The sequence below is a fragment of the Malaclemys terrapin genome, chromosome 3, assembly GCF_027887155.1.
Source record: "Malaclemys terrapin pileata isolate rMalTer1 chromosome 3, rMalTer1.hap1, whole genome shotgun sequence".
Taxonomy (NCBI): Eukaryota; Metazoa; Chordata; order Testudines; family Emydidae; genus Malaclemys; species Malaclemys terrapin.
The window spans coordinates 163,489,698-163,510,116 of NC_071507.1; the positions used below are offsets into that span (position 1 = coordinate 163,489,698).

Consider the following 20,419-nt stretch of genomic DNA (forward strand, 5'->3'; position numbering starts at 1 on the left):
ATATTGCTGTTGGATTTTTTTAGTTTATAGTCACATGCAAGGCTGTAGCTGTCCTTCTCCAGTAAGATTTTCTCATTTGTTGTATGGTGATGCTCAGTTTGATTCTTTCACCCATACCATTCATAAGAGGACTCTTAAGTGTATGTGCTAGTGTATAGTTAATAGCTTGCTTTAAATGGTGGTGTTTGTGAAGAAGATCAAAAATGGTAACACAATCTGGCTTTGGATTTTGTTTTGATTTTTAAAGTAAAATTAACTGTTACAAAGCACTTCACATATTTAAAAAAAAATTAGGGGGAAAAATGATGTTCTAGTCGTGAAAGAACTGACATTAGAAAAGGGCAGGCCATTTAAGTGGTTAACTTCTACAAGACATAACTAGGACTAATTTACTACCCACTCGCCAATTCTGGGGTACTTGCAAGTAAATTAACACCTCTTACCCTTATCTTATTTAACTACAACGTTTTCAGTGGTTCTGTAAAACACTTTGTAGCCAAGTCATCCCTAGTGACACTGGCAGAGAAACCCTCCTATATTAGCACTTTGTTGGCAAGAACCGTGATTAAATGTTCTTGCTAACCCAGTTCCAGCATGAGCGTAGATGGGGCCAGAAATGGACAACTCTTGTTCTGAATACTCATTTCTGAACTGTTTTTCCTAGTTAGGACTGAACTACTTTTTGCACCTGGAAATTATCTAAATCAGTTACCACTCTTCTTTTTTTTTTTTTTTTTTTTTTTTAAGGGCTCCAAATGCCAAACTTTATAATAGCATGGATAATTTAATAGAAACATTAATGGGGGATGGGGAAGACTGCTGGGAATCTCTGGGTATGTCTACACAGTGAGCAGCAGCCTGTGGCAGCAAGTCTCAAGAGCTCAAGTTGGCAGAATTGGGCTATCAGGCCTTGCACTACGGTGCTACAAATAGCTGTGTAGACATTGGAGTTGGGGCTCTGAAGTCCTTCCTCAGGTTTCAGAAACTGAGCTCCAGCCTGAGCCGCAATGTCTACACAACTATTCTTAGTGCAAGCCTGAGTTTGTCGACCTGGGCGCTGAGTCTCGCTGCCATTCGTTGTGTAGACTTACCTCATGGAAATGTCTACACTACGATTAAAAACCTGCAGCTGGCCAGTGCCAGCTCACCCAGGCTCCCAAGGGTCAGGCAAAGGGACCATTTCACTGCAGCATAGACTTGTGGGCTCAGGTTGGAGCCCTGGCTCTAGGACCCTGTCAGGTGGGAGGGTCCCAGAGATCAGGCTGCAACCTGAACCCAAATGTCTACACCACAGTTAAATGCTCCTTAGCACAGGCCAGCTGCGGGTGTCTAATTGCTGTGTAGATATACCCTACAAGGCTAGAAGCAGCCAAACACAACCCCTTCAGTTCAAGAGCTGTAATGGGAACATAGTGGCAAAGAAAAAAGAAATGAAAACGTACAGCTTGGTTCAAGCTGATAACGTACATGTGATGGGGGGTGCCCAGAATCTTTGTCATAAGACCTGTAGGCACAAATTACTATCACACACAATGCCAGGAAATCGACATCCACCTATATAACACAGGTAGTCTTTTGGCTGGCTGGAACATACCAGCACCGAAAGGTTTAGTATTTAAAGTAATCTTGAAGAATCCGAATGTAGCAGAATACTAACTCTTCATGATTTCTTCAGACAATAAATAATTCTGAAAATGTGAATAATTTGACACAACGGAGGAAAGGTGAACTATTTCCAAACAAGTAAAACTGTTGACATAATTTGAATTCAGTTCCTTTTGAAGTATTAGGCATGGGAAAAGTTTTGGTACAATGGAAATGTTCAGGTATTATTTTTGCCATCAGAAGGCACCGGGCATGCAACATAAAGCTGTAAAACTCCAGTAGTTTTCCTTTCCTAGTTCATACTCTGTGCACATAAAACTTGGTATCTTTTTTTCCTTCAAAAAGTCAGAAATAGAACTTACTTTTTGTCTAAGTGCCTCACTTCTGCAGAAAATAATCAGCTAAAAAACGTTTCTGTGCTCTAAAATAGGTTTGTTCAAAAACACACACAAATCTTTCAAAACTTGACGGGGATGGGACCTTTACCTGTCCTCTATAGTCCAGAACACAGTAATTGGAGCAGGAAGGGTGGCGGGGAAGAATATGGAACTGTTATTAACTTGAACAACAAGGAGTCTGGTGGCACCTTAAAGACTAACAGATTTATTAGAGCATAAGCTTTCGTGAGTAAAAACCTCACTTCTTCGGATGCATATTATTAACTTGGCTTTCAATCACTACCATGATTCAGTTACTGTTTCAGGCTTAAATTGTAACCTAATGTCACATTTAGATGTCCCAGAATCGGTCAGTAAAGCTGCGGCCGTGGTTCAGGTGTACTGTCAAGTGCAATATTTTCATCAGATACCTTATTCTTTCATCTTGTCAGCTGGTTACAGGAGTATGGGAAGGAGGATACAATTTCTTCTGTCAGGACACACACAGTGGAGGTGAAGCTGATATGAAGGTAACATTACTTGTTATAACTCTCAATTGCTACTTGAAATTCTCTCTTTGCAGATGAGTGAAGAGCAGAACAGGATTTATCTAAACAGCCTCCGGCCTCCCCATTGTACTCCGTGCACAGAAAGTACATGTTGAAACTTGGCAGTTAGTCCCTAATATCATCTAATCACTAGGTCCCTACTAAATTCACGGCCATGAAAAATGTGTCACAGACCGTGAAATCTGGTCTCCCACTGTGAAATCTGTTTTTTTTTGTGTGCTTTTACCTATATTACACAGAGGAGACCAGCGTTTCTCAAATTGGGGTTCCTGACCCAAAAGGGAGCTGCAGGAGGGTCACACAGTTATTTTAGGGGGGCTCATGGTATTGGCACCCTTACTGCTATGCTGACTTCAGAGCTGGGCAGCTGGAGAGCGGTGGCTGTTAACCTGGCACCCAGCTCTGAAGGCAGCACCCTGCCAGCAGCAGTGCAGAAGTAAGGGTAGCAATACGATGCCACTCTTAGTTCTGCGCTCCAGCCTTCAGAGCTGGCTGGCCGGTCAGTGGCAGCTGCTGACTGAGGGCCCAGTTCTGCAGGCAGCAGCACAGAAGTGAGGGTGGCAATACCATACCAGGCCATCCTTACTTCTGCGCTGCTACTGGTGGCAGCTCTGCCTTCAGAGCTGGGCTCCTGGCCAGCAGCCGCTGCGCAGCAGCGCAGAACTAAGGGTAGCAGTACCACAACTCCTCCTACAATAACCTTGCGACGCCCCCCGCCCCTCCCACAACTCCTTTTTGGGTCAGGACCCCACAATTACAACATGGTGACGTTTCAGATTTAAATAGCTGAAATAATGAAATTTATGATTTTTAAAATCCTATGACCGCGAAATTGACCAAAATGGACTGTGAATTTGGTAATTCCCAATTAAAACAAGGGACCCTACTAATCACATTTGGTATTTGAAAAGACCTCTTGAGGCTGGATTCATGTTTGACACCTACTATGCCTGTTACTGCAGCATCTGGGCACACTTAAATTAAAAAAAAAAATGAGTTTATAACAACTCTTCTCCTCCCCGCACCTGACCATCCTGCTGTGAACTGCTTTTCCCCATCCTCAGCAAAACACTTCTATGATATGTAGAGTAGATGTTTTCCACAGAGAGCAAAATGTTGGTTAAACATCCTGCCTTGTGTCTGTCTTTAATAGCCTCATCAAATATTCTCTGTCATCCTTCTCAATTATAGCTGCCTCTTTGGACTCGTGTCTCTTGCAGAAAACTTGATGCAAGGAATGTGCTGAGCTTTCCAATGATTTGCCATGAATATCTAGAAGTAGTGAGATGTGTTCTGTTGACTTGAGAGAATTGCAGGGACAACTCCTGAATTTATTATTTTTTCCCTCCTCTCCGTGTAGATTGTACGTGTCCTTTGGTGGTACTACTTCTCCAAACTCATCGAATTCATGGACACCTTCTTTTTCATTTTGCGAAAAAATCATTACCAGATCACTGTTCTTCATGTCTATCACCATGCATCCATGCTGAACATCTGGTGGTTTGTTATGAACTGGGTGCCTTGTGGTCACTGTAAGTACTGTGGAGGAGAGAACCTACAACAGACCTATGTTTTATTTAAGGCCAAATTCTGCCAAGGGATGCATATAAGCAACTCCCATTGACTTCAGTCTCAGGATCTGGCCGATCTTGCTTAAATTGCAGCAAAAAAATTAAGTTTGCTTTATTAAATTACAAGCAGTACCAATAGTTGCAGGTATGAAGCTGCCTGTAGGCCCATCCTGTAATGATTGAACAGTGTAAGCGTTTCAGTGTAGATAGAGAATTGGTTTTGCAGGAAGTACAATCTATTTGCCTGCTGCTGTAGCGTGGCTCTGACACCTGTGTCAGCTGTGCTTACTTGCTTTCACAGCACATGCAAATATTCAAGCAAAGCTTCCAAGGAGAAACCGGTTTTAAGTCAGGCTTGGAAGCCTGCTACAGGTATGTGTAAGGTGGCTAATAACTGCTAGAAATCAAACAGTTGTCTGAGTCGATCAAACTTTGCTCACTCGGGATGTTTTTCCCTTTAATTTATCCTATTCTATTGGTGGCCATAACAAATTATTTCAGTTAAAATCTTTGTCCCATGGGCACTCAGGAACTTGACTGAATGCTCTTTTGTCTCTTCCCATCTCTCTTCTTGTTTAAAACCTTACTAAATACTGCTGGCCTCTTGCAACCTCACTTGGATTCTTTTAATTTCATTTGCTTTTAACTGACGTTGCTTCCCAAATGTGTTAGCATAAAAATATGGGGGAGGCAACAATATTCTCTGTCATAGCATAAAAATATGGGGGAGGCATATTTTTATGCTATAGAGGAATAGCATAGCTTGTGGGTCAGTGATTTTGTTGATAGACATTAGCATAGCTTTGCTGAAGGAAAGTTTTTATGGGATCAGTCTGTGTCACCAACCTGGTGTGCATAAGAAATACTAGTTGTCGTGGATAGAGAAGCTGCAAAACTCTCAAAAGCCTTCTTGGTTCTGAGAAGAACAGTACAGAAACTGCACTTATTTCTTACTGTCAACATATGGAGCAAGTAATATTTAACTTCAGAAGCGTGCATGTATAACTGTTGTTCTAGAGTAGTGGTGCAGACCCCGTTGGAAATCTTTAGACATAGGCGACAGGTTGAAAACCACCGTTCTAGAGAGAAGTCAAGCACCTATTTGTCTTAGCTTTACAATAGTAAAAGCCGCACAATCACACATTTAAATGGTCTTAAAAATGCTTGATAACTCCCTGTTTGTTAGGTTTTCTTTTTTTCAAGCTAGCTGTTCTACTTGGGCTTTGATAGCATATGCAATTTAGTGATAGGCAGCTAAAACTTAAAATCCTTTTAATGACAGAGAAGCCATTGTAAACAAAGCCAAATAAAATGGGTAAACTGAGCTTTTGAAAATCCCCAGAATGTTGTGTGTCGTAACCAAAAGCAGACTGCTAGTTTCAGTGGAAATGCCTAGCAAAGGAGGATAGGTCTAAAATTAGACGTGTGAACCTTTGGTTTGTGGACATGTTTGTGTACCTCCACCCTCTTGTCTCCTCAATTTTTCTGAGCAGACAGAGTGTTGAAATGAACAACAATCCTAGTTGGATAAGTGGAGCAGACAGGTAGGCGTGGAAGGTTGGCACAAAATGCACTGATCGTGTGCACAGTTGCAAAAAGCCCTGAGCTTATTGCTTATTTGAGAGTCTAATTCTTTTTTAGCCTTTCGTTTTGGGGAAACTGATTATTTAAAAAGGTCCTGCTGACGTTTAAAAATGTCCACCTTCTGTGGCTGTCCATTTTAGCACTGTTCAGGGTCCATGTGCCAACTTGTGTTCTGTATTAAAATGCTCTTTTTCTTCCCACCTCCATTTTAGCATACTTTGGTGCCACTCTTAACAGCTTTATCCATGTCCTGATGTACTCCTACTACGGATTGTCTGCTATTCCAGCTATGCGCCCGTATCTGTGGTGGAAGAAATACATCACTCAGGGGCAGCTGGTGAGTTATTCAGTTTTTGGGTTCCTGCCAGACTTCTCTGGCACTGGAGGAGCTGTTTTTCCCTGCCTGTAATAAAGGGAGGAATTTTAATTTCTTGACTGAAAGCTAGTAAACTGGGGAGGGCATTTTGCATTGTGCTTAGCATAATGGGTGCTTCTGGGCAGTCATCGTAACATAATAGTAATTTTCAATGAGAAGGTTAGCGATGCCTCTGTCTACTCATCTCTGATTTGCAGCTAAATTTATTCCTATGTCCTAGCACTGGGCTTTCTGTGATTCTGTAGTGAGAATGCAGGGAAAAGCTAAGTTTCCTCCCAAGCACTCTGAGCCAGTGCATTCTTCTAAAGCATTTGTTGGTCATGAACTGATGTTGCAATGACCGCCTGGAACCTGCATGTGACTCAGAGTCCTAGGTAAAGAGGCCCTTTATTCTAATCCTGCAAAACAGTTGTCTTCCTGCCTGGTTTTTATGTACAGTTGTAAATGGTTCTGTAAATATTTCTATCCTTCAGCTGCACTTTAAGTAGGTGGATTTAATCACTTTTATAATTTTGTGTTGTACTCTTTCCCACATCCATTTGTATTGTTCTCTTATATCTGCGCTGGTGCCTAGATGTTTTGTGTACAGCATACGATGAAGAAGAAAAATAGTTGAGCAATGTGTTTGTGTGTAGTGACAGTAATAAGACTTTGCTCTTATGTAGTACTTGTAATCTGTAGATCTCAAACCACCACATAAAGGACGGCAAGTGTTCGCCCCACTGTATAGAAAAGGAACTGAGGCACAAAGAACTGATTTGCCTAGGCAGATGGTTGGCAGAGCTGTGACTAGACTCAATTCAATGAAACCTTATTGGTATGACAGCCTATACAAGTGTTGCCAAAATATGAAAATGGACACCTCCGGTTTCTCTTAGAGATTGGTATAATACGTCCAGGACAGAGCTGCGCACTGTCGGCAGTTTGATTCCCTGTGTCCATTTGTCAGCAGTGTTCATTCTTGATCCCGTGGCAGGTCGATGTGTTGTGTGGGGCTGGCTGCACCATCCTTCTCCCAGGATTAGGCACCATTTCTCCTCATCACGTTTTGATGACCATAGAACCCAAGTCTCCGAATGCCTAGTCCAGTGCCCACTGCCTAATGGTAGCCCTGGAAAGGCAGTCTTGCCTGCACTGTCCAATCTGGGGATGCTCGGTTTTGTTTGTCTTGCAGGGAAACAATCTTTCTATTTTTAAATAAATTGTCCTTAATCTGCCAATTTCCCTGTAAGGGTGAAACTTGCTTCAGGCCCTCTGCAGCACTTAATTCCTGAACAGTGTTTGCACAGAGGAACCTCAGGCAGAGAAAACCAACAAAGGTTCCTCTGCACCCCCTGCTTGCTGCCAAAAGGGTCTCTATGGTGGCCTCGGGTAGGCCAGCACAGAGGTCCTAGGGGACGGACCCCAAGAGAGCCACCACATGCTATGGTCCCAGGTAGTGTGGCAGTGGATTTCACCTCCCAGATATTTCCATGCTCCACCAACATTGAGTCTGAATACTTCATTTGGATGGGCGGATTTTACCCTTTAATCCATTTAAGGCAAAGTCTCTTCAGACTCACTTTAGAGACCATTTTGACTTGTTTAGAAATCATTTCACTAGTTCTTGGTCTGTTGGTTTGTTTCCCCTTCTTTTCACTACTGTGCTCCTATTTTTTCCTCTTTCAGATTCAATTTGTCCTGACAATCTTCCAGACAAGCTGTGGTGTTGTTTGGCCATGTGCCTTCCCTATGGGATGGCTGTATTTCCAGATCTCCTATATGATTTCTTTGATTATCCTCTTCACAAATTTCTACATTCAGGTAAAACAAATGTTCATTCATTTTTTGCACCAGTCTTATTTGAAAGCCTTGAAACATGTGGTTTTCCCCTCTTCAGTATAAATGTGTTTTCACTATTGGCACTTGTCAGCCCTTCATCATGCATGCTGTATGTGCAGCTCAGGAAGATTAGGAATTTGAATAACAAGTTGATGAACATCACCAAAAGTGCTTAGCTAAAGTAATGTAAAGTATAAGCGTATAGGAAATGGTGCTCTGCTCAAGGAGCAGCTTTCCATTTTGAAATACAGTAGTGACCTGTAAAGACAATTTTTAGTGCACTCATGTAAAGAAGTGTCGTGCATTATCAAAGTTGCAAAAACAATGGCTCAGTGTCACACATGATCATAACAACTTTTAGGAAATTGCTCCAAATCTTGACTTGTAAAATAATCCCTTGCCAGAAATACATAAAACTATTTGGAACTGTTTGCATTGACATTTGCTTTCTTCCCCCCCGCCCCCAAAATACAGAACACTAGCATGCTACCATTATGTCTCTGGCTCAAAAATTCAGCATAATAGCTACTGAAAAATTATCTCTGAACATGTTTGAAGACTCAGTGTATATCACTGTAATCAGAGTCCTGTGCTAGGATGTGCAAATCAGTGCACATTTAATTACTCTGAGGGAACAGGCCCTTTGTATGTGATTTAAAACAAAACTTTGTGCACGTCTATGTATTTTAGACTTACAAAAAGAAGGCATCCTCCAGAAGGAAAGAATATCAGAATGGCTCTACAGCCGCTGTGAATGGGTATACAAACAGCTTTTCTTCCCTCGAGAACAATGTGAAACAAAGAAAACAAAGAAAGGATTGAAGACCAAACTGAGAAACCATTTTGATACCACAGACAACAAAATTATCTGATTGTAAGCACAATAAGAGTTGTGCACTGATACCCTAACAGCTACTGTAACTATTCCTGCCTAGAATAGTGTGATTTATGTAGGACTTAACCTGTGCAAACACCCTAGAAACTGTATACAGTTAAAGTTAATAATTCTAGGCATCACTGACCCCGCTATAGACTGTGGAAGGGAGTATTATTGTAGTATATGACACTGCTGTTGCCTTACTAGTGAATATAATAGGTGCTGAATTATGAGTCACAGTTTCAGAACACTGTAATCCAAACTCATGTTTTTTACTGTAGATTATGCATGTGATTGTAAATGTAATTTGTACAATGTTGGTTTCAGTAGGTAAACACACATGCCTTAAAAAAAAAAAAATTAAAAAGCAGGGCCCAAAGCTTATTAATGGTTTGAAAATTAGGGTATGTTTCAACTTTGAGTTGATTGACTTATTAATAAGTCAATTTAGAAAAATCCATTGATGGTTTTACTGTACTGTATGTGACGCATAATGTTAAGTATCTCCTACATGTTACAGTGAAATTGGAAATAGCGCCTTTAGTTTTGTATATTTGGCTTTAATTGACTAAGCAGTCACAATTGAGATGGAAATTTATTTTACCTTTTTAATAGATCTTATTTTTTTATTTTGCATATGTCACTAATGCTTAAGCAGTCCAGCAAGACTTAAATATTAATTGTCTCTAAGAGTTAGGGAATATACAGGGAAGGTACATCTTGGTTTTTTTATTTCTGTGAATTGCTAAATTGCAAAGCAGTTTTTAATACTGGAAACTATGCCAGTTTCAAGCATTGTGGTACCATAGCCATATTCATGTTTCAAAAGTGACTGGATAGTCTGACCTTAGTAAAGTTCTTTTAAAAATGAAGATAAAGGATGCTTTTCAAATGTAATTATTCATATTTAAGTTGGCATTTGTATTGCTATTTGTGTAGCATACTTTAAGTCATTCTTAAAATGTGCCTAGCTCACAAAAAGATTTTTTCCAGAAAGTAAAATTAAACCGATTATGTCACACAGACAGATCAAAAAATAAACCTTTGGAAATGTGCTGGAGATGAGTGTTTGTTTCCTGAGTGTAAACTGTGTAGATCACCTGTAACTTTTTGGCTTGTTATCTACAAATTTGTTTAGAACTGCTTGTTAAAATTCCTATTAATGTAAAATCTTGCCTTGCACACATGAGGAGTCGGTTGCAAAGCAGACATCTTTAGCTGGTATGTTATCTACTGTCGTGGAGTTTAGATTATGAATACTTTTATTCATTGAGCTCATAACATTTAACTAATCATGCAAGACATCCTGTTGGTCATTTGCTTAAGTTTGTATGTTAACTATTTTGTTTGATATTTATATAAATATCAGAGTTTTACCATGTTTAACTTTTTAATTTTTTGCACATCTGTTAGGGAAATAATGAGTTTTCCTATTAGCCTTGGGGGTTTTCTTTACTTGTTTTAAAGGAGACACAACATCTGTTTACATTTACATTATCAAAGCTTGTGTGTCTTCATTTCTAGGTACTGGTTTGCACAGTCTTTACATATTTCAGTACAGCAGCTGTAACGTTCAAAATACTCTGTCTGCGTGTGCTAGAAATAAACCCTTAGCTCATCTGAATATACCTACATTGTTAATGTTTGACATTGTTTAATCATTAAAACATTTTTGATTATCTCTGCCTGAATTCTATAGTACTTTATTTTATGGATTTGATATTGCACCTTATTTTGTATGATGCCAAGTGAGAACTATCATGGTCATTCAAAATAAGGGGGAACTTCAAACACTTAACACACACATACATCAAATAACAAATTCCTTACAAGAAACATTGGCAGCTACCAAACACTCAGCAGTTCCTTGGCTATAATTGTAGAAATAATTTATCCACATGGGTGGATTAAACCTCTTAAGTGGAATTACTGCCTCCTTACATGTAGAATGGGATGTGTCGTCTGAGCACAGGACAAAAATTATAGTCCCAGCCATAGCACCTAATCTTCCTGACTGAGAAACCCAGTCTCTAAAATGGCAATAATGCACCTATCAAAAGTACTGAGGAATGATTAATGTTTGTAAAGCCTTCCCTAGGCTCTGCTGCCCTTATCTCTGTACCCTAACTGTACCAAAAGCATTTAATTGATCTTATACAATGCCCATCACCATGGTATCTGAGCACCTCACAAAATCCATAAAGTGTACTCAACTACTTATGGGCTTTTGTATACACATGGAGTTATTCAGGAACAGCTGTTCCTGAATCACATGTAGACAAGCACTAACTCTCTTCCCTCCAGTCTGCATGCTGTTGTGAGAAGGCTGAATCAAGGAAGTAGGCTTTGCTTTCTGCTCTGAAGGTCCAAGGTTATTCCGATATCTTCAAGGAGTGAGTTCCATTTTTGTGGGCCAATAATTAAGCAAGCTCGGTCTCCTGCACTCATTAATTTAATTCCTGAGGTTGACACTTTCATTGAGTGGAATGTAGCAGTCCTGGGGGGGTTTGATCACACTGGGCAATGCAATCCCTCAGGTAACTAGTCTCTTCCATGGAGAGCTTTTAAAATGAAGGCTAAAACCTTAAACTGAAACTGGTATTCCCTGGGGAATCAGCAGGGAGAGTGGAGTACTGCACCGATGTGCAGTGAGGAGCATTTGTTGCTGGGTTGCTGTATTCTGAACTAACAATACCTTTTAAGGGCAGCAGCTTCATCACGACAAAACAATATAATAATTAAACCTAGCAGTCATGAATGTCTGGTTCCCTGTGGCTGCATCCAAATGCAACAAGAGAGAATGCAGTCTTGTAGCCAGCTGTCAGTGGAAGAAAGGATGGAAATTGGAATGTTTCACCCACACACAAACCAAGTCACTATAAGATCCACAATGGATCTCTAGCTGTTACATACTATATTGCCCAATAGTAAATGAAAGGTTTGAGAGGGTGTGTAGACTCTATCAGTCTTCACTATACTATACTGTATAATGAAGACTGATAGAGAGTGGACAGTCAGGAAACCTAGTACACCTCTACCCCAATATAACGCTGTCCTTGGGAGCCAAAAAATCTTACCACATTAGGTGAAAGTGCGTTATATCAAACTTGCTTTGATCTGCCAGAGTGCGCAGCCTCGCCCCCCCTCCCCCCCCCCCCCGCTCCCGGAGCAATGCTTTACCACATTATATCTGAATTCACGTTATATCGGGCCGCGTTGTATCGGGGTAGAGGTGTATGTATTCCCAGCTCCACTGCTGACCTGTTTTGTGACCGTAGATATGTCATTGCACCTGTCTGCCTCCGTTTCCTCACTTGTGACATGGGGATTATGATAATTTAATTTGTAAAACACTTTGATGGATGAAAAGTCTATATAAGGGAAGTTCAATTTTAATAGACGCAACTGTGACTGCTGCCATCTTGGCAGGGAGTGAACTGGGGATCTCTAAAAGCATGAGTCTCTACAACTCGGGCTAAAGAGCCAGGCTAAAGAGCCTGTGGACTGGACACAGTGGGGATCCATACAGACACTGGCATGGGGTTCCACGGTGCTTTGTTATCTACTTGAAATTGTACTGAATGACCTAAATCACATAATCTGGGTTAGGATTCTGTATAGCTAATACGTGTTGTGGACTTGCCACACTGCTTCAACAATATCCAGATCCTGGTGCATTTTGGGTTAGAGAGTTTCAGAGCTGAATGCTTTGTATAAATAAACAGGAAGTGGATAGAAATACTGATGGATTCCTAGAACATGCTGTTCTGAGCAATGCCAGTGTGAATCTGTGGATATCCCTGAGTGCAGCTGCCGCCATCGCTTCAGGGAATATGCTGTTGTTCACTTGGATGCTAAGATGGGGGAATTCACTTTTTGTTTTTTGTGTGCATGTGCGTGCATGTGTATGTGTGGCAGGGAGAGGGAACGAGCTCTGGAAATGAAAAGAAGTAGCTTTTTAAAGCAACAGCAGGCATTGCATCAGTGCTGTTTATTCTACTATTCACCTTTTATCATCAGGCATTGAAAAAACAAACGAGTAGGCACGCAGTCTGGAATATGCCTTAGCATGTGGGTGCCGTGAGGATTGTAGGGTGATCATCATCATTTGTGACTCATGTGCAGAATGGTATGTGTGTGAAGAGAGAGTTGCTATGCCTTTGTCTTCAATGCAGATTTAATTGGGTTCAGCTGTGGGTTTTCCCTGTAACCTGCTCCCTGTTCACTCAGCCACACACCATGGGTGGAGATTGGGGGGCACTGCCCCCTCAAGCTGGATACATTGCAGAGGCAATGAAGGGGAGCACCCAGCTTTCTCCCTTAGCCCCATGGGTGGTGGTTATCAAAGGCCAGGGCAGGCTAAGCCTCCCCTGACCCAGGCCATGGCCCATGTTCCTCTGGGAAGCCCCACCTACCTCCCCCTCTACTGTAAAGCTAGTGGGGGCTCTGCTCCAGCCAGTGGCCGGGGGCTCAGGCCCCACTGGTGGTCAGGGCCAGCCTAGGGTGGGGCTTGGGCCGAACCAACGCAGCTGTGGCAGGCAGGCTGGGGCTCCTCCCGCCATGGGGGAGCCTCAGGTGGAAAGGGTGTGGCCAGTTTAGTCCTGCTTCCTCCCCATGGAGGAACGGGGGGGGTGGGGGCAAATGGTGACGCAAAGCATTGTGCCTGCCAGTCACTTTGTCCATGGACTACCTCAGGGGAAGGCAGGGAACAGCTCCTGTTGACTCACCACACAGCCCATGAGGGGAAACTGACCAGCAGGCACAGAGCACTTGGCATTGCTGCTAGCCCTCCCTCCCCCTCAGCTCCCTAGGGGGGACATGGAGGAACGGGGGGGGGGGCAGCTAGGTGTTCTCTGCTAGCAGGTAAGTTTCCCCTTCATAGTCTCTGTAAGGGGAGGGCAGGAAAGCAGTGACCCAGGCCAGCCAGGCAGCTGAGCTGCTTACTAAGTGTCCGTGCAGCGTACAACCCAGGTGAGTGACAGAGTGAATTACTCCTGGGGAAATTGGAATTCCGTGCCTGGCTCAGCTGCTGGGGGGAGAAGGGACTTCCTCTTCCCCTGGAAAAGATAGGGCCGAGTCAGACCCACCCCTCCTCCGCTTCCTGCCCCCATCACTCCTCAGCTGCAGAGGGAAGAGGTCACTGTATGGGGAGCTACCTCCCTCATGGGTCTAATCCCCTTGCATTCGGCCCCCCTGTCAAGCCCCCACCCCTAGATCCCCTGCCAAGACCCACTCCTTGCCCCCTTCAGATATAGAAGTCAAACTAGGCCTATGCCACACCTCAATCTGTGCCATATGGTGAGGCAGTCAACATACCTGAGGATGAGGGCAGACACAGAGTGGCTTATTCCGTGTATTGCTAATCCAATCTAACTGCAGTGAAAATGTACATGATAGTCCTCCAATCCTTTCCTGGAAAACACCCGGGCACCCCTCCCTGTCTACCCTCTTGCCATGTACAGGTGCTCTGACCCTGACAAAGTGGTCTACCTTCATGTCTCTCTGCTAGTGTCTTGAAGACCCCTGCTGCTTGCAGTTTCTCTGGCTTCACCCATCTCCAGTGGCAGAACAATGGCCAGTAAGAAGCCCATGTAACAGCATGAAGCCACCTGGTTGGAGGATCACACCAGAAACTCTGGGCCAAAGAAAGCAGAAAAGTACAACTAAACGCCTCAAAGAGAACTATTGAGCTGTTTGATGGTATATGTCAGCAGTGGCTGGCTGATCACAGGATCAAGTGGACTGGACAGCAGTACCGAGAGATGATAAAGGGGCTCAAAGTGAGGTACCAGAAGACAAAGGGTAAAAATAAGGAATCCAGTGTTGCCCAATCTTTATAACTGGACAGCCACAAAGAACTGTGGCCTGAAGTTGGTTGGTGCCTGTCATGGTAGCAACCCGCTGGTGGACAGCAGTGGTGAGGGAAACTGTCAAGTCGAAGAAGGAGGCCTTCCAAGAAACACTCGTGAACCGGACTCCTGATATGACTGAGAGGTAACAGCTGGCCAAGGGGGCTGCACCTGTGGCAGTCGTTAAAGTGAAAGCCTGGGCTTGGGAGGAGTTTGGAGAGACCATGAAGAATGACTCAAAGGTGTTCCAGCAAACCATTTGTCATCTTAGGAAGGGTCGGCGGGACATTGCCCAGGCTGTTCTCAGCAAGGGTGGTGAAATGCTGACCGCGACTGAGGAGATTGTTGAAAGGTGAAAGGAGCACTTTGAGGAATTGCTCAACCTAGTGGACATGCCCTCCCTTCAGAAGGCAGCACTGGAAACCTCTGGTGAGATCGGATCTATTTCTGTTGTTAAGGTTGCTACGGTGGTAAATTGCCTTCATAGTGGTAAGGCAGCAGGGGTGGACGAGATACCTCTGAAGATGTTGAAATCACCGGACAATGTTGGGGTGTCATGGTTAATGCACCTCTTCAATGTTGCATGGAAGGCGGGTGCAGAACCTCTGGACTGGCAAAGTAGGGGGGGTGGTCCTGTGTAGTGGTCCCTCACTCTTCAGTGGAGAGGGAGGCCACTTTACCTTGTTGTAAGGGGCTGTAGTCTTTGGGCTCGGGTCACACTGGCGGGGCCAAGCCGAACACAGTCTATGGTTCTGGGCCCATCTAACAGAGGGAAACATACAACAATAGTCTGGGGCTCCTGTCCCCACCCTTGGGTGGGGCAGCGCCCAACATAGTCCTTAGCCCCCAGCACCTCAGCTGGGGCTGACACCAATTAACAGTCTGGGGGCCCTAGCCCTCAGGGCAGGGCTGGGCTGGGCTAGTAGCAGGCTCTAACTTAGCTCCGGGCCAAGGCATCCATCAAACAGACAGAGTCAATAGCTCTAGCCTGTGGGGCAGGGTAGAGCAGGCAGCCAGCAAGCATACCCAGTCTCGGGTTCAAGTTGGGGTGAGCACCCACACAGTCTAGGAGCTCCCATGGGGGTTGAGCACCTGGCAGGTAGTCTAGAGTGCTAGCGGGGGGGTTCACGGAGCTCAGGCCTCCTGACCTAAGGGGGGGGGGGGAGTTGGCCACCCCAGGATTGGGGTGGCAGTGGGGATGCAGCCGCAATATGCCAACCTAGAAGTGGTCAGCCCTGTAGCCGGACAATCATCGGCTGCCCCATGGCTACTTCCTACCTCCCTGGGGTTTGGTACCTCTGGCATCCACTGGTCCTCAGGCTCCTCTGGGTATACAGCCGATGGTAGTCCCAGCAACTCCTCATCTAGATCCATCTCCTCCAGCGGCAGGGTGCAGCAGAGCACCGATTCAGCTCCTCTGCTGACTCCTGCCCAACTGAGGTGCAGAGTCTTCCCTTTATACTTCCTGCCCCGCCCTGGTACTTCTGGCAAGGGGGGCGGGGCAGGTTCAGCTCTGCCCCCCAAGGAAAGTGTAGTGATCCCTCGCTCTCCAGTCTGGGGGAGGCTAGTCTGCCTCACTACATCCTGATATTTAAGAAAGGAGACCAGAGGGTGTGTTCCAACTATAGCGGGATCTCACTCCTCAGCCTCCCCAGCAAAGTCTATGCCAAGGTACTGGAGAGGAGGTTATGCCTGTTATGTAAAGCCTCCGCTCAAATGCAATTGTAAGATCTGTAACTTGTATCATTAAGTTCTGCAACCTTTCTGCAGACTTTGTAACTTCAGTTATTGTTAGCATAGCCTTTTAAGTTTTGTAATCTTTGCAAGCTCTGTAACCTTTTCAAGTTACCACTTGTATGAACTTCCAAGCTTTGTAATATTCCATCCCTCAGAGAGAGTGTGAACGAGGGAGTGGGAACAAGGGAGTGTATGTGGGACTGGGCGGAGAGGAGCTGCAAGGAGAAAGGAGCCCAGAGACAGGAGACAGGTGTGTCTGATATAATCTGCCCTGAGAAGGCAATCCCGAAGTGCTGTAAAGAGAAGAACCTGGTATTAGGGTGACCAGATGTCCCGATATTATCGAGACAGTCCTGATCTTAGGGGACTTGTCCCGCGTCCCGACCTTACATTGGTCGGGATGTCTGGTCACCCTATATGAGGGGGACCGCAGCAAGCCGGCGCCGCCGGCGCCACTCACCTTTCCTCCCTGGGGCAGCACGCAGCTGAGCTCCCGGCACGGCAGCGCCAGCCCACAGGGCCCCCGCCCGGCCGGCAGGAGCCTGCAGAGCGCAGCCCTGCCCCTGCCCCTGCCCCGGGCACACAGAGAGGCAGCGAGGAGTTCTCGCTCCCCTGCATGCTGCAGCGGGGTGGGGCGGGGCTTGTAGACTCCGGCAGCAGGTAGCGGCTGATGGGCAGAGAGTCCACCCCCCGCCCCCCTCCCCTCAACCCGACCCTAGGAAGGGGCCAGAGTGACTGGGAGGGACCTGCCTGCTGGATGCTTCCTGGGAGCCACTCCAGGTAAGCACTGCTGGGCTCACCTGGCCCCCTGGCAGGTCCCTCTGGGGGGGCTCCCCTCAGCCCCACTGCCCTCAGCCCCCACCCTGACCCTGTTCCCTTAGCCTCCCCCGCAGTCCCCCCTGTACCTCCCACCCTGAACCCACTACCCTCAGTCCCTGCCCCCGTTCCAACAGTCTCCCCCACAGTCCCCTTGCTCCCCCCCAACCCACTGCCCTCAGCCTTGCCCTACCCCAAATCTCTTCTTCAGCCTCTCCTGCCATCCCACCCCCATCGCTCCCCCTGCTGTCCCACCCCCTCAACTTCCCCCCCATTCCAGTCCTGCTCCCCTCTGTCTCATCCCCTCCAGACCCTGTCCCTCTCCCCAACCCTCCCCAGTCCAGCCACATTGTTTCCCCCGCCCCATTCTACACAGCTCTCTACCCTGTCCTATTCATGCTCCCCTCAGCCCCTACCCTACTCCCCCCATCCCAGTCCTGTCCTATCCCCCTCAGCCCCCCCCCGACTCCCCCAGTCCCAGTCCTGTCCCCCTCAGTTCCTCCACGCTGATTCCCCTGGTCCATCCCCACACACCCACCGACTTCCTCAACCTCCCTCCCTCCAATCCCACTGCCTGGACCCACCCCCGTGCCACTCAGGACATGCAGGAAAAAGAAGCAATCGGCTTAAATTGAAGCAAGGGAGATTTAGGTTAGACATTAGGAAAAACTTCCTAACTGTAAAGGTAGTTAAGCACTAGACAAATTACCTAGAGAGGTTATGGAATAGCAGTCATTGGAATTTTTTAAGAGGTTAGACAAACACCTGTCAAGGATGGTCTAGTGTTATTACTCAGTCCTGCCTCAGTGCAGGGGTTTGACTAGATGACCTGTTGATGTCTCTTCCAGTCCTACATTTCTGTGATTCACACTGAATTGCCTTGTGCCACGGTCTAGTAGTAGTGGCACACAGTTCTTTGACATGCAGGTTTATAAAATTGTAGTTAATATACAGTTTAGAGCATAGCAGTTTTAAAGCTCTACATGTTCAGACCAACTGAGCTGAAAATTGTGATCTATAGTATTCAAAACTATTAAGATGTGGACTGAAATAAAATCAGCATGAATTGCTCAACAATATCAATGGAATCAGCATTGCGCTGCTATATATTGTAAAACATTACAGTGAAATCTTGCAAGTATTACATAGCACGCTGCCTTGCCCAAGTGGTAACTAAGTATAACATCTTCCTGTTTCAACATTCTTAACTTGTATCCTAGAGCTCCTAAAAGTTTTTTTTTTTTTTTTTTTTTTTTCAAACACTGAATACTGCTAAGTTATGAGTTTTAACAGGTTTTTTTTCTTTTAAACCACAGCACTGAACGTTATTCTAAAATTGTTTTCCAAATATTCTTAAACTCCCAGTTTATCCCCCGCTGATGTTCATTGTGAAAAGTATTGCAGATCTAATAATATTATTTGGCACTTTTGTAATTCACTGTCCAACATGTGTTTTGTGCCCTCCTCTGGTGGATTTTTAGAGGATAACTGTATAGCTACCAGCTAAGGGAGTTATATCTTGAACTCAAGTAGTAGAAGCTCATGCTTTTACGTCTGGATGGCTCAGGTTCAATCTTTGGTGACTAGCTATGATAGAGGTTGCTACACTTATAATCCCTTTAATCAGAGGTTCTGAATATGCTTTGTTGTAGGCAGAGCTAGCCTATAGTTAAGCAATTGAAAATTTAGAATGGGAAGTGTTGAAATGTTGGGAAGCCTTATAATTTTGCCAGTCTGGAACGAACATCCCATCTGAGGGATGGGGGCGGGGAGAGAGGAGAGTGAGACAGGACCAGGAAACTAGGACAAGGAATCCAGAGCTGTAGTGAGGGGCAGTTGAAATCAGATGAGGAGCTGGGGCGGGTTAGACAGCAATAGGATAGACATAAACTGGAGGGGACGGGGAAGAAGGATCTTTGACTACTAGAGACCACTCCATTCAGGAGCCTGGAATAGACCCAGGATTCCTGAGTTTCACAGTTCCTCTTCTGTCAGCAGATATCTGTGAAACCCAGTGGCAAAAAAAAGTGTCTCATCCCCCTATAGAGCTGATCTATCACATACAGTATGACAACCTACTGCCTCTGCCATCACTCACTCCATTAGCTCAAGTGGCAGAAGTCTGTGCAGTGGATCTAAAGGTTCATCGGCAGGGTTGGAGCCATGCGAGTTTCACGATGATTCCACGACAGAATTTCTGGGACAGTTCAGTTTTGATTTTTACAAAAAAAACCTGGGGAAATGCATACAGAAATAGGGTGACCAGATGCCTTAATAGGGGAATCTCAAGCAGGAGCAGAGAGATTATTTAATCTCTGTATTTGGCACTGGTGCAACCACTGCTGGAATACTGTGTCCAGTTCTGGGGTGCACAATTTAAGACGGATATTGATAAATTGGAGAGTGTTCAGAGAAGAGTCACAAGACTGATTAAAGGATTATAAAACATGCCTTATAGTGATCGACTCAAGGACCTCAATCTATTTAGCTTAACAAAAAGAAGGTTAAGAAGTGACTTGGTTATAGACTGTAAGTATCTACATGGGGAACAAATAGTTAATAATGGGCACTTCAGTCTAGCAGAGAAAGGTAGAGCATGAGCCAACGGTTGGAAGTTGCAGCTAGACAAATTTAGACTGGATATAAGGCATACCTTTTCAATGGTGAGAGTAATTAACGATTAATAATATACTAAGGGTCATGGTGTTTTTCTACAAAAAGAACAGGAGTACTTGTGGCACCTTAGAGACTAACAAATTTATTAGAGCATAAGCTTTCATGGGCTATAGCCCACTTTTTCGGATGCATATAGAATGGAACATATATTGAGGAGATATATATACACATACAGAGAGCATGAACAGGTGGGAGTTGTCTTACCAACTCTGAGAGGCCAATTAAGTAAGAGGAAAAAAAACTTTTGAAGTGATAATCAAGATAGTCCAGTACAGACAGTTTGATAAGAGGTGTGAGAATACTTACAAGGGGAGATAGATTCAATGTTTGTAATGGCTCAGCCATTCCCAGGCCTTATTCAATCCTAAATTGATTGTATCTAGTTTGCATATCAATTCCAGCTCAGCACTCTCTCCTTGGAGTCTGTTTTTGAAGTTTTTCTGTTGTAAAATAGCCACCCGCAGGTCTGTCATTGAATGACCAGACAGGTTAAAGTGTTCTCCCACTGGTTTTTGAGTATTATGATTCCTGATGTCAGATTTGTGTCCATTAATTCTTTTG

The 20,419-nt window shown here is 44.6% G+C and overlaps 2 protein-coding genes across 3 annotated transcripts in view; both read left to right on the forward strand.

The window, feature by feature from the left end:
- The window catches only part of ELOVL5 (ELOVL fatty acid elongase 5), a 54,153-nt gene extending 43,692 nt beyond the window's left edge, over positions 1 to 10,461 (forward strand). For both annotated transcript variants that reach the window (XM_054024424.1, XM_054024423.1), the window contains exons 4-8: positions 2,435 to 2,512; positions 3,912 to 4,083; positions 5,919 to 6,043; positions 7,751 to 7,885; positions 8,594 to 10,461. In XM_054024424.1, the coding sequence (XP_053880399.1) occupies positions 2,435 to 2,512; positions 3,912 to 4,083; positions 5,919 to 6,043; positions 7,751 to 7,885; positions 8,594 to 8,725 (642 nt within the window). In that variant the 3' untranslated portion in view covers positions 8,726 to 10,461. The remainder of the gene's footprint in view (positions 1 to 2,434; positions 2,513 to 3,911; positions 4,084 to 5,918; positions 6,044 to 7,750; positions 7,886 to 8,593) is intronic.
- The window catches only part of KLHL31 (kelch like family member 31), a 265,997-nt gene that overhangs the window by 222,836 nt on the left and 22,742 nt on the right, over positions 1 to 20,419 (forward strand). The window lies entirely within an intron of this gene.